Source organism: Indicator indicator, chromosome 34 (assembly GCF_027791375.1).
Source record: "Indicator indicator isolate 239-I01 chromosome 34, UM_Iind_1.1, whole genome shotgun sequence".
In the NCBI taxonomy this organism is placed as follows: domain Eukaryota; kingdom Metazoa; phylum Chordata; class Aves; order Piciformes; family Indicatoridae; genus Indicator; species Indicator indicator.
The window spans coordinates 4,504,515-4,518,054 of NC_072043.1; the positions used below are offsets into that span (position 1 = coordinate 4,504,515).

General features: G+C 49.2%; 1 protein-coding gene across 2 annotated transcripts in view; it reads right to left on the reverse strand.

Annotated features, from left to right (window-relative positions):
- APLP2 (amyloid beta precursor like protein 2) overlaps positions 1 to 13,540 on the reverse strand; it is a 67,671-nt gene that overhangs the window by 11,711 nt on the left and 42,420 nt on the right. The window contains exons 4-11 of one of the 2 annotated variants that reach the window (XM_054395609.1): positions 12,335 to 12,447; positions 9,235 to 9,410; positions 8,538 to 8,749; positions 6,734 to 6,901; positions 3,614 to 3,729; positions 2,767 to 2,841; positions 1,264 to 1,422; positions 587 to 715 (exon numbers count right to left, since the gene is read on the reverse strand). In XM_054395609.1, coding sequence (XP_054251584.1) covers positions 587 to 715; positions 1,264 to 1,422; positions 2,767 to 2,841; positions 3,614 to 3,729; positions 6,734 to 6,901; positions 8,538 to 8,749; positions 9,235 to 9,410; positions 12,335 to 12,447 — 1,148 coding nt within the window. The remainder of the gene's footprint in view (positions 1 to 586; positions 716 to 1,263; positions 1,423 to 2,766; positions 2,842 to 3,613; positions 3,730 to 6,733; positions 6,902 to 8,537; positions 8,750 to 9,234; positions 9,411 to 12,334; positions 12,448 to 13,540) is intronic. The other variant, XM_054395610.1, reaches the window with a different exon arrangement.

The window sequence follows — 13,540 nt, forward strand, 5'->3', positions numbered from 1 at the left end:
TACTGCAAAGGCACAAAATCAACCCATGAAAACAGACTGCCCAATAAAGCTAACAGCAGTGATCAAATGCTTGGCAAGGGTTGGGTGTTACACTTTGAGAACAAGGCAAGAACTCTGCAGAGGCACAAAAGAACTTCCACAAACCCAAAACAGGCATCAAGAAGAATCACAGAATCAACCAGGCTAGAAAAGACCTCAGAGATCATCATGTCCAACTTACTACCTAACACCACCTGACAACTAAACCATGGCTCCAAGTGCCACATCCAATCTTTTTTTGAATACATCCAGGGTTGGTGACTCCACCACCTCCCTGGGCAACCCACTCCATGCCTAATGAAAGGAACACACAGATACGGGGACTTGCAAGAATTGAGGAAGTCTCTTCTAGGATGACCAAATCCCCAGGGAATAATTTCATGGGGGTTTGAAGAAAGGAAACACAAAAATTATACCAAACTCACTCCAAGTCCTCGCTATAACACCCAACAAAGCGGTGTGAGGACTGGATGCTTGGCTTCTAGAGTCCCCAGCCAGCCAGAGCTGGCTAACAAAGCCTCCCCCTGATCACAACCCATCCTTGTACCTGAGATTTCATCTGTGCAGCCTTCTCTGGGTCGACTGCCAGGACGTGCTGGTAGTGGCGGATGGTGTGCAGCCGGTCCTTGTTCTCAGCGCGGACGTAGCGCCTCAGAGCCTGCAGGATGCGGTGGGGCTGTGGGAGGAGGAGAGCTCAGAGCACTCTGGTTCAAGTAAATGTCACAGCTGAAACACAACACTTCATACCTGAGAGCTTGCTTTGTTGCTGGACAGATCAATCACCAGCTATCTCCTCCTTAATTCATAGGTTCATAGAATGGGTTGGGATGAAGGCACCTTCAAGATCATCTAATTCCAAACCCCCTGCCACGGGCAGGGACACCTTCCACTTGACCAGATTGCTCAAGGTCTCAGCCACCCTGGTCTTGAACACATCCAGGAAGGGCTGCCCAGGAATGTGTTTGAGGCCCCAGCCCTGGAGACATTCAAGATCAGGCTTGATGTGGCCCTGGGCAGCCTGATCTAGTTGGAGGTGTCCCTGCTGACTGCAATGGGGTTGGACAAGATACCCTTTGAGGGTCCCTGCCAACTCAATGCAATCTGCATATCTTTACTGGGAATCTATTCCCAGCTTCTGCCCCAACGAATCACAGTCAGTCTTCTCACCAAGCCATTCCCACACCCTCCACCCTCTGCAGTGCTACCCTGCTGTGAAGACCTCACCCGTGGTGGGTCAGCCTGCAGAGCAGCCAGGTAGTTCTCCAGCGCAATGCGGCGGCGGTCGTTCAGCATGGCCTCCACACGAGCCAGGTGAGTTTCCACCAGCTGCTGCTTCTCACTCGCTGCCTCTTTCTCCAGAGACTTCACCATTGCCTGGAAGTGCTGGGAGCAAGGAAGGAACGCTGTGTGAAACGTGCTGTATGCCTCAGGGTCACCTGCTGCCTCTCACCTAGCTCCTCAGAACAAATGGAGCCTTGTCACACTGCATGTCCCAGGCATGGAGAGCAGGAGAGAAGGGCACTGTGAAACGTTCATCTTTGTGAATTCCACAGTGACAATCTGCCTTCCAAATGTCCTTCACAACCTCCTTCAGAGGCCTGAAGAGGGCACATGGTCTGAAGATTATGTTGAGGGTGAGAGATGCAGCTCGTACTGAATGGATGACACAGTATTAACTCCTTCCCTCCACCCATATGGAAACAGGATCCATCCCTCCAGCCATTAATCTGAACTTGCAAATGTTTTCAAAGGGGAGTTTTCATCACGGAATCATTTTGGTTGGAAAAATACCTCCAAGACCATAAAATCCAATCCTCAACCCAACATCACCATGGGCATTAAACCACAGTGCCATGCCCACATGTTTCTTGAACACCTCCAAGGATGGTGACTCTACCACCTCCCTGGGCAGCCTGTTCAAGGCTTGACAACCCTTACAGGTAAGATCTTGTCCTTCATATCTAAGCTAAACCTCCCCTGAGCACAATTTCAGGCCATTTCCTCTTGTCCTATCACCTGATACTAAGGAAGGGAAGTCCAGGGAATGCCAGGGAAGTCCATTAGGCATTGCTGTATTTCAACAGAGATGATGGAAAACTCTTTTGGACTTAAGAGTGGTTTACATTTAAAAAACAGAGAAAAACTCTGTTCCAAAGTGGGCTTCAAATCTGGAATCTGTCTTAAGTTGTATATTGGTTTGAGAGGACTTCACTGCCAGAAGAGCCTGCCCCTAACAATTCCACACTGCAAATATCCCTGATTAACTTCCCAGCCTAGCTGAACTCCCCTCCTAAGGCAGGGGATTGGCATGCTGGCAGCAGCCCAGCCTTATCTGCTGTCTAAGCGGTTTTCACTAAGTCTGCCTGAACAGGAAATGTGTCCAGAGAGCCAGGGCCAAGCTGACCTGGGCTGGGAGGCACTGGTTAGTGCACAACAGGCTAAAGGGCTGAAGTTACAACTTGGCTCTGCTGTGGCTACGCTTGAGGAATGAGATAGTTTCCTCCTGCTGGGGTGAGGAGAGGACCTGGCACAGCATCAGGTCATCTGCAGCTTGAAGAACAAAGCACCCGATTGAAGCAAATCTTCTGGAACAGGCAGCTGCTGACAGAACAGCAAAGCTGCTCTGCCATCTCACTCATCTTCTGGCTTGGAGTATGAGCATCTCTCATTTAGTGTCTTGAGAAGATGCAGGCCAAGAACCAGAAACTTTCCTCTTTCAAATCTTACCTGAATGAGAGTCTGCCTTTCTGCCTTGGGGAGGTTTACAGCTTGGTGTTCTGCTTCCTCCCATTCCTTTTTCACCTGGGCAAGGAAAGGACAGGATAAATCAACGAGGCACAAAATGATGTCTGATCTTTGAGAGCTAATTCCCCTTCCCAGGCAGATCTTTGCACAGCCTGGCTAGGTTTTGAAGTACAGCTGTGGGGTTTAAATCTAGCACTTAAGCAGCTAGCCAGGAAAGCCCCTTAGGCATTGTCCCCAGCGTCCCAAGTGATTTCCCTCTCCCAGCACTCTGAAGATATGCAAACCTAACTGCCATGGTCTGGTCACACTGCAAGGAACATGCTGAAAGCTGGAGACTGAATCACAGAATGGCTTAGGTCGGAATGAATTTCAGAGATCATCTATTCCAACCTCCCTGCCATGGCCAGGGACACCTCTCAATTAGCCCAGGTTGCTCAAGGTCTTATCCAGCCTGGCCTTGAACACCTCCACAGAGGAGGCACCACAAACTTCCTGGGCAACCTGTCTCACCACCCTTGTACTGAAGAACTTCCTCAGCTCCAGTCCAGCCCAGCTCTCCCTCAGCTTCAAACCACTCCCCCTTGTCCTGTCTCTAGACACCCTCATGAAAAGTCCTTCTGCAGCCTTCCTGTAGGATCCCTTCAGGCAGTGGAAAGCAGCTCTAAGGTCCCCCCTGGAGTCTTTTCTTCTCCAGGCTGAACTCAGCTCCCTCAGGCTGCCCTGACAGCAGGGGTGCTCCAGCCCTTTGGTGCCAGCTGACCACTGATTTGTGCAGGCCTGGAGGTGGTACCACGCAGCAGCGCTCAGGGGACTGGAGCGAGATGCTCACCCGGTCCATGCGGTTGTGGTGCCTGACCTCCAGCTGCTCCTTGGCCTTCTGGAAGCGGGCATGCTCGTTGTCATCAGCAGGGGTTTCAAAGTAGACATCCACATCATCAGTTGGCACTGCAAGGAGAGGCACAGGGTAAGTGAGGGTGGGAAAGCTGGGATCCTGGATTGCAAAGGGCAGGCAGGGAGAAGAATCTGCCCCCCCTGCATGGTCACCGAACCACCACCACCTACCAGGAGCCCATTTGGGGATCTTTAAGCTGCCAGCTGACTGCACAACATCAGTCAGGGACATCATTCCCAAGCCACAGCAATGCACTGCAGCAACCAGCACCTGCTGGGGCCCCTCACTAGTTCTCAGAGGAGCATTTTCCAGCTCCAGCGAACTTATTGGGATTGCAGGGGAACAAAAAAAAAAAAAAAAAAAAAAACCACCAAAACAAAAAAAAAAAACCACCAAACAAAAAAACCCACATCTTTGTTTTCTCTTCCCTTTCACTTTGGCTTGAGATGGTTTAAACGACATCCTGTGCATGAGCTGCTTGCTCACAAGCCAGCTCCAGACATCGTTAATATGATTAGGGAGTTTGACAATAAATCTGCACAGAACACTACCCAACATTTTACACTTCAGACCTACCTTCCCTACCAGATGCACCATGCAGGACTAACAGGCAATGATATCAGACAAGACAGCAACAGAAGGAGGCTCAGTGTGACAAACTGACCTGTCCAATATACTGTAGGGTTTGTGTCTTCACCACATTCAAATCCGACAAGGGGAGAACATTTCTGAGCTGACAGCTTCAAGCATGGCCAAAATCCACAACAGGGGCTCTGCACTTCAGGGCAGTTCAGGGAATCCTGAACATTTTTTTCCCCCTGCTCTTTTAGGAACTACACACCCCAGAACCCTTTCTTTAAGGAGCTATGGCAAATATGACTCTCTCTGTTGTTGACCTTCAGCAGAGGGAGGGCACAAAGGGAAGTGGAAGGCAACCCTTCCTGAATCCTGGGGTCAGTTTCCCTCACTCCAAGAAGGACATTGATGTCCTGGAACACGTCTCCAGGTTGTTTAGCCTGGAGAAGAGGAGGCTGAGGGGAGACCTTGTTGCTCTCTACAAGTACCTGAAAGGAGGTTGGAGTGGGGGTTGGTCTCTGCTCCCTAGTATCAGGTGATAGGAGAGGAAATGGCCTGAAATTGTGCCAGAGGAGATTAGGAACAATTTCTTCACTGCAAGAGTGGTCAGGCATTGGAACAGGCTGCCCAGGGAGGTGGTGGAGTCCCCATCCCTAGAGGTATTCAAGAAATAAGTGGCCATGGCACTTTGGGACATGGTTTAGTGGCCATGGTAGTGTTGGGTTGCTGGCTGGACTCCAGGATCTTAGAGGTCTATTCCAACCAAAACAGTTCTGTGATTCTATAAATTTTGATGGGGAAAAAAAAAAAGCCTCCAACAGGTCACTGAAAGCACTGACATGCTGCAGAACAACAGCTGCCTTGTGGTTTAGTATGCACTTGAATCATAGATTCATAGAATGGTATGGGTTGGAGGGACCTGAAAGACCATCCAGTTCCAGCCTCGCTGCCATGGGCAGGGACACCTCCCACTAGCCCAGGTTGCTCAAAGCCTCATCCAATCTGCCCTTGAATACCTCTAGGGAGGGGGCATCCAGGATCTCCCTGGGCAACCTTTATTCAAACTAGGGAAGGAGAGAAGAAGAGGAAAGAATTTTTGTGCAAAAGGGACAACGTCACATCTGTACTGTACTCTGGGCCTTCTCATGGCATTTCTGACCCAGGCTTGGGCACAAAGAATTCTCTTTCCAGTCCCAAATCCCTCTCTAACAGGCCAAACTTTTGTCCAAAAAGCTTCTGACATCCACATCTTTTATTCCACCACTTCAGTTAGATCAGCCCCATCTAAAGCACTTGTACGAAGCCCGTTTTGTAAACAGGATTATGGCTCTATAGTCAGACTGCCAAGCCCCAGATAACATAAAAAAAGCCTTTCAAAAAGGCTTTAATGGCAGCTGAAGTGGAAGTGCTGGAGTATGACAATAAGATTAATAAGGAGGTTAAAATGTTGTTGGGGTTTTTGGGGGGTAGTTTTATCATCTGCCATAAAAGCCAGTTGAAAACGGTGCCAAAGAAATACCTCAAGCTCTCAAAAATGCAGGGTTTGAGTCATTGTCCATATTTCAAACTGAGCTGGAAAGGGGAAATCATACAATCATAGATGGTTTAGAGGTTGGAAGGGGCCTTAAAGACCATCTAGTTCCAACCCTCCTGCCATGGGGCAGGGACGTAGAGGGTGGCACCCAGGTGGGTGTGAAACCTCCCTAGAAAAGGAGACTCCACAACCTCTCTGGGTAGATTCTGTTTTTGCTCTGCAAGAAGCTTAACAGCAACACAGCATCCACATGGGAGCAAAGGGAAATGGGTCTGAAAGGTGTGGATTCAGCAAATTCATAGAATGGTTTGGGTTGGAAGGAACCTTAAAGATCATCTAATTCCACCCCCCCTGCCATAGGCAGAATCACCTCCTATCAGCCTAGGTTGCTCAAGGCCCTGTCCAACCTGGCTTTAAACACCCCCAGGCTGGCAATCTGAATTCTAGACCATTTCTCTGCTAGTTTTCCAAAACACACTAGCGAGGAAGTGCCTCCTACTTTTCACCAAAGTGGACCAAAGGTCCAAGTGGTCAAACATGTGCATGGTATCACAAGTGGGAAGCAAGCGCTTCCTTCCTTCTGTATGGGGGAAAAAAAAACAGTTAGGCAAAATATGAGTTTTTACAAGAGGTTAGAGACAGCCTCTGGTCCCTGCTACAGGTCTGAAGAGGACAACTAAGCCCCTAGCAAGAGCTGCAAGCCAATGGTGAGCACAGACAGTGAACGCCAAGAGCCACTTTCCCAAGGAAAGTTCACCCTGAAGACCTAGAGAAGCAGAGACAAGAGGAGGCTGCTGCAAAAGGACAGACAGAACTGCTGCGACACCAGAACCGAGGGGGTGAGCTACAGACGGATCCTCTCTTGACCTAGGCAAGGAGGAGGAGACACCAAACGCCAGACAGACAGAGGCTAGCTCAGAAAGGGCCAAGTGGGAGGCAGGACTTACTCATCTTTTTACACACAGCCATACAATACTCCTCTGACTCAAAATTGTTCCTGTTGCCTCCGCAGCCTCCATATATAAAGCGAATGCACTTTCTCTTGTTAGCATCGAAGTACCAACGAGGCATCACAGCCCGGCAGGGCCCTGTCATCGCCTCCTGGGAGCAGACAGCTGTGTGGAGACGGTTAGAACATCAGCCAGTGAGGAGCACAGGCCTCACCCAGCGACTTACACAACCTGCTGGTGGCACCAGATCACCCCTTCCTCTAGGGCACACCAGCGCTGGCCTTTCAGCATCGCTGCTTCCCCCACCAGAGGGCCTCTGTCGCTGCTGGGGGGGGTTAACATTGCTGAAACATTCATCACAAGGCTTGCTGGTGCTGTTCAGAGAGGCGCCTGCCCAAGCAGCTGTCTCAACGTGGAGCTCTCATCTGTTAAGAGTGGTTTCTCCTCAGCTAAAAGCTGCAAGAGCAAGGATCTGTTTTGCTGATGCCACAGCGTTATGCACCGGGTGTCCCAGTGGTTGTGCCTCCAGTGTATAAAACCAACATGATGGGAAGAAAACCCATTAGGGCTGCTTAAAGCGTTCAAAGATGTGCTGTTCCACTGCACTCTGTCTGGATAGACAGTTCACATCCTAAAGGTGAGGCAGAAAAGCAAGTGAAAAGGCAGGCTGAGCATAAAGGAACATGATCGCCACAGCCATCTCAGCTGCCAGGCTTTTAAGGTCTGTAACATCTTAGGCACTAAAAATTGACACTCAGGTAGCCAGGGCGCATGGACTGCTTCACAATGAAGCAGGCAATGTAAGCAGCTGGGTTATTTTGAGGCAAGAGAACAGATAGAGTCTGTAAGTTAGCAACTCTTCATGCTACTTTAGGCCAAACCAAGCCCTGCATACCTCCAAAACAGACGTCCCCATCAGCTTGCTCCAACTCTGTTTCACCCTGCAGATCCCTACCAGCCCTCTACACACAGGAGCTCAGCCCTGTTTCAGCAAGTAAAATTATCTGCAGCATGCTGGCATTTTCCCAAAAAGATGCAAGAACTGCTGGCAATGATTCAGTGAGCTGTAGCTAATTGAATTTCATTCCCTCTCCCCTCCTCCTTCCTCTGCAGACACTTCCACACGCGAAGCACAGGACATCAGAGAATGCTGAGGCACCACACAAGCAGCAGATGCCCTCTGCAGTGGCACCGACCACTTAAAAGCTACCACAAGTGCAGTATTTATTAGTATTGCACCAAGGATTTATTACTCATGGAATAAAAGTGGGTCAATTGTGTTGGCTGACTTTCTTTCATGACAGAGAAGGGTTTATGCAAAGGTTAAGGCAGCACTAAGTGCCTTCCTCACCTCTGCAGAGTAAGGCCCACTACTTTTAGCTTTCTTTTCATAAACTGCTCTGAAACATCAAATCCAAGGTAAATCATCCCAAACCAGGACTGTAAACTCCTAGTGTAGCCCCAACGCCTCTAAGGATTTCCAGAATCAGCCTATGCAGATATGGTTTTTGGCCTCAAGACTGCACCTTCATGGTGGTACCTTCAGGGAGGTGCTCCTCCAAGGTGCCAGCACTGGGCTTTGTGCCAGCAGAGCTGCTGTTCATCTGCAAACAGATGGCAAACGCTCTGGAGAGTTCAACACTTGAAACGTAAGCACCATCAGCTTGCCTCTGTTTGCTAACTTAACTGGCAAATAAAACTTCCAAGTGGCATTTATGGACTTGATCAAACGCCCCCCCAGCACCAAGTGACAGCCACCAGGAACACTCTGAAGGAAGCAAGAAGCTAGAAATTGGCTTACATTTCATATCACTGCTGACTTCCTTCTCAGGAACAGCCTTGTCGTTGCTAGGCTCTGTGGGGGTCTCTTCATTGTAATCATCCACTTTGTAGCTGTCATAATAGTCTTCCACCACGTCCTCCTCCTCCTCTTCACCCTCATCTTCCTCATCTTCATCCTCCTCCACAGCTGTTCCCGTGAAGTCTTCTACACCTGCCTCTGTAGGGAACTCACTGCAAGGATACAGTTGAGTTAGGGGGAGGTAAGTTAAGGCCAAGCAGTTTGCAGCCAACCTTTCCTGTACCTGATTCTCTTCTGCTGCTGTTCTAGAAACATGAAAGGTGAGGAAAATAAACACATCAGCTAATCATCAACAGGGAAACACACCTGCTGCTGCTGGCAGAGCTTAGTGGGGGTTCTCTGTCTTTTCTCATCCCCTTCTTCTCAGTCAAAGTCTGCCATATCTGGGGGAGGTACCTACTGTGGCAATCAGACAGTCCTTATGGACAGCTAAGGGTGAAGGGAAGAGGCTGTTCAGCTCCTCCAGTAACAGGAGCACTGCAAAGTCATTTGTCCCTCTGCAAGGCTTTTTCAGGCTGAGGATATTCCTTTGGGAAACTCAAAAGCACAGAAATTCTCCTCTCAGGGCTCACCACCAGGGAGTTGCTGTGTGCAATATTCACATACAGAGCTGTTAACACCTATGCCAGTGTCCTACCTTTTATAAAGGTCATAGTCATCATCCTCATCTTCATCCTCTTCCTCTTTGGACAGAGCCTGATCCACCACCTTGGTCTGAGGGCAGCAAACATATTCTGTCCCATGGAACTGGTCTACTCCACAGGGCAGCAGCATGCCATAGCTGTGCAGGATCATCCCTTCTGCCAGGCAGGCCTGGAAGAGAAGCCCATGGGTGGCAGTTCAACATCCTGCTCTTGCTTTGGATAAAGCTGAATTTTGCCTTAGATGCCAAAAATCCCAGCACGATGGCAGTTGGAAGGGAAACATCTGGAGATCATCTAGTCCAACCCCCCTGCTGAAGCAGGGTCACCCAGGATCACACCCAGGGGGGCTTGAAATCTCTCAAGAGGAGGAGATTCCACAAGCTCCCTGGGTAGACCAATGGTCTAAAATTTTATAGCAAAAAGCTAACAGCAACACAGGGCCTAAACCTGAACAAAGGGAAATAAGATTGATGTAGCTTCAGCACATTCCTACATTCATAGAATGGTTTCATTTGGAAAGGACCTTAAAGATCACCCAGCTCCAGCCTCCCTGCCATGGGCAGGGACACCTCCCACCAGCCCAGGTTGCTCAAGGCCTCATCCAACCTGGCCCTGAACACCTCCTGGGAGGGGGCATCCACAACCTCCCTGGGTAACCTGTTCCAGTGTCTCACCACCATCACTGTAAAGAATTTATTCCTAATCCCCAGTCTGAATCTCCCTTCTTCCAGCTTCAATCCATCCCTTCTCATTCTAACACTACAAGCTCTTGTCAGAAGTCCCCCCTCAGCTTTCTTGTAGGTCCAGGAAAGCTGCTCTAAGATCTCTCCCTTTTCTCCAGGCTGAACAGCCCCAGATTCAGAGCCATGCAATGCTTCCTGGTATGAACATCCCAAACACCCCTAGCTCCTAACTACTGCTGATTTGTCAGCCTGGCTATGGTCAGGATGAACACCCAGACATTTTGTGCCAACTCAAGGGAGAGAGCACTTGAAAGAGGCAGAAGTGTTTGCTTTTCTGGGCTGGCCATTCCATGAAACTTGATCTATTCAACTTTACACTGGAGCGAGTGAATAATTGAGCAAATGGACTTTGTGTTGAGCTTATTCTCACGTGCTGCAGATAAAAAAAAAAAAAAAAATCAATCATATAACTCAAGAAATGGCTAAATGCAAACTGTGATTAGACTTTATGTCTACACACTTCTCTTAAGCTAAGGAAATACATGACTTTAAGGATGAAGTAAGAAAGGCTTCATTATGTGTATCAGAACTCTTGTGTGCTTTGGTTTTTTCCAACACGGATGTAAAATGAGCCAGAGACTCCTGGGGAAGTCCTCCAACTATGTTGAAAGCAAGTGAGTTTTAGATTTCATGGCCACAAACAGGTTTCTCCTCAATTAAAAGGTGATTCACAGAATTGCATCAGGTTCAAGGGACCCTCAAAGGTCATCTTGTCCAACCCCGCTGCAGGCAGCAGGGACACCTCCCACAGGATCAGGTTGCCCAGGGCCACATCAAGGCTGATCTTGAATGTCTCCAGGGATGGGGCCTCAACCACATCCCTGGGCAACCTATTCCAGGATTTCACCACTCTCATTATGAAAAGCTTCCTCCTGATGTCCAACCTAAATCTCCCCTGCTCCAGTTTCAAACCATTGCCCCTTGTCTTATCACTCCTAGCCCTTCTAAACAGTCCCTCCCCAGCCTTCCTGTAGGTCCCCCTTCAGATACTGAAATGCAGCTGTAAGGTCTCCTGGAGCCTCTCTTCTCCAGGCTGAACAGCTCCAGCTATCTCAGCCTGTCCCCACAGGAGAGGTGCTCCAGCCTTCTGATCATCTTTGTGGCCCCAGCATTTCTCTAGCACTGCTTACTTTATTTTTGGTTGCTGGGATTTTAAATAGGGAGTTTAAGCAGTGCACCCTCACCAGCACCATCACAACTGATCACTGTGCTGCTGTTCCTACAAAACAGAAAACATGGACATTCCCTCTTCTTTTTATTATCTCCAGTTCAAAATGGGCGTGCAGAGAAGCTGCAACATTTTTGTTAGTCAGATTAAAAAAAAAAAACCACAAAAAAACCCTCCCCACAAAACAACAAACTGACCCAACACAAAAAACCCTCTCAGGGGCGAGATTTATTCTGAGAAGATAATCCATCTCTTATGTAAAACCTCCACTAATCAGGCACAATGAAACTCAGATTGCCCCCAGGCAAGCACTCCCAACCAAATCCCCAGCAGCAGCAGGTACATAAAAGCAAAATGGGCAAGAAAAAACAAAACAAGCATCACAGAATGTTAGGGGCTGGAAGGGACCTGGAAAGATCATCCAGTCCAACCCCCCTGCCAGAGCAGGGTCACCTATAGAGAATCACACAGGATCCTAAGCATCCTGTGGCCACTGGAGCTCTCTACCCTGGCAAGAAGGATGAGCCATTGGAAAAAGCCCTGATTTCAGTTCCTCTGCTGTGATCTTGGGCAAGCTATTCAGGACAGCTTTTCAGTTATGAAGCTCTGAGCGCAGTTACTTAGAAGGGACTTAGCTGAAAAATAAAATCCCTGAACAGAATTATCTCTGTTCTAGCTCAAATCAGGACAGGAGTGAAGGAAAGTATTTCTTATTTTTGTTCCTTTTTATTACTCTCTGCCCCAACCCACAGGCTGCAACATGGGAGGGACAGACCCCAGAGATAAACCCTGTTCTGGCTCCAATACCACAAGCATCCAAATGGAACAACAATCCCAGAATGCCAGGTTGGAAGGGACCCCAAGGATCAGCTGGTCCAACCTTTCTGGGTGATAGTGGAGTTGAAATGAGCTCGCCCAGCACCCTGGCAAGCTGAGGCTTAAAACTGTTCAATGTAGGGGACTCCACTGCTTCCCTTGGGAGATAATTCCAATGTCTGACTGTCCTCATGGGGAAAAATTGCCTCCTGGAGTCCAGTGGGAATCTCCCCAGCAGGAACTTGTCCCCATCACCCCTTGCCTTTTCCACAGGACTCCTTGTAAATAGGGAGACTCCATTCTCCTGGTAGCCACCCTTGAAGCACTGGTCCATGGTAATCAGGATAAATCTTCCAGGTCTGTTACCTCTTTTGCCACCGTGTGCCAGTGCTGGTGGCTTTCGCAGACGTCCATCCGCTCCTTGTGGAAGAACCGGCACTTCTCTGGCACCAGCAGCACGTCGCTTACAAACTCTCCCACTGGAAAACAAGAAGCATCCATGGGTCACACACGTGGCCAGCACCCAACAGAAAACACAGCCAGCAGCAGAACTCCCCCAGAGTTCATTTGGTGCCTCAAAGGTTTGCTGTGCTCTACAGGTTTGCCATCCAGAGGGACCTGGACAGGCTGGATGGGTGCGTTGGGGAGACTCTCCTGAGGTTCAGTGTGGCAAAGTGCAAGGTCCTGTGCCTGGGTCAGGGCAAGCCTTGGTATCAGTGCAGGCTGGGGGATGAGGAGATTTGAGAGTAGCCCTGCACAAAAGGACCTGGGGGTGCTGGTATCCAGCTCAGGGGAAGGCACAAGAAGCACACGGACCTGATGGAGCAGACCCAGAGAAGGCCATGAAGATGATCAGAGGGCTGGAGCAGCCCTGCTACAAAGATAGGCTGAAAGAATTGGGGCTGGTCAGCCTGGGGAGGAGAAGGCTCCACTATGTTTCAGTATGTGAAGGGGACCTACAGGAAGGCTGAAGAGGGACTGTTTAGAAGGACCTGTGGTGACAGGACAAGAGGCAAGGGTTTGAAACTGGAGCAGGGGAGATTTAGGTTGGACAGCAGGAAGAAATTCTGCACAATGAGGGTGGTGAAATACTGGATCAGATTGCACAGGGATGTGGTTGAGGCCCCATTCAAGATCAGACTTGATGTGGCCCTGGGCCACCTGATCTAGTTGGATGTGTCCCTGCTGCTTGCAGGGGGGCTGGACAAGATGACTTTTGAAGGCCCCTTCCAACCCAACCCAACCTGTGAATCTCAACAAGGACAAGGCAGAGCAGCAGCTCTCACTCTGCACCCTGACAGAAAAACAGTCTGAGAGTTTCCAAGGTAAAACCAGGACCAGGGGCTGGTCACTGAAGCACTGTGTGAACCCTAAGGCAAGCTGACAGTGCAAGCTAACAAACAGTTGTTCATGGAGCAGACAGGATTGACTGAAGAGATTTCACACAATCTTTTCAGATTCCATCTGCATATGGAAGTTTTCAAACCACTTAATCACCGATCTCTAAACAAGCTGCATCATACCAGAGCTAGTCCAAGCTGTCTTGCTGCTCTAACAGCCTGGACATTTTTA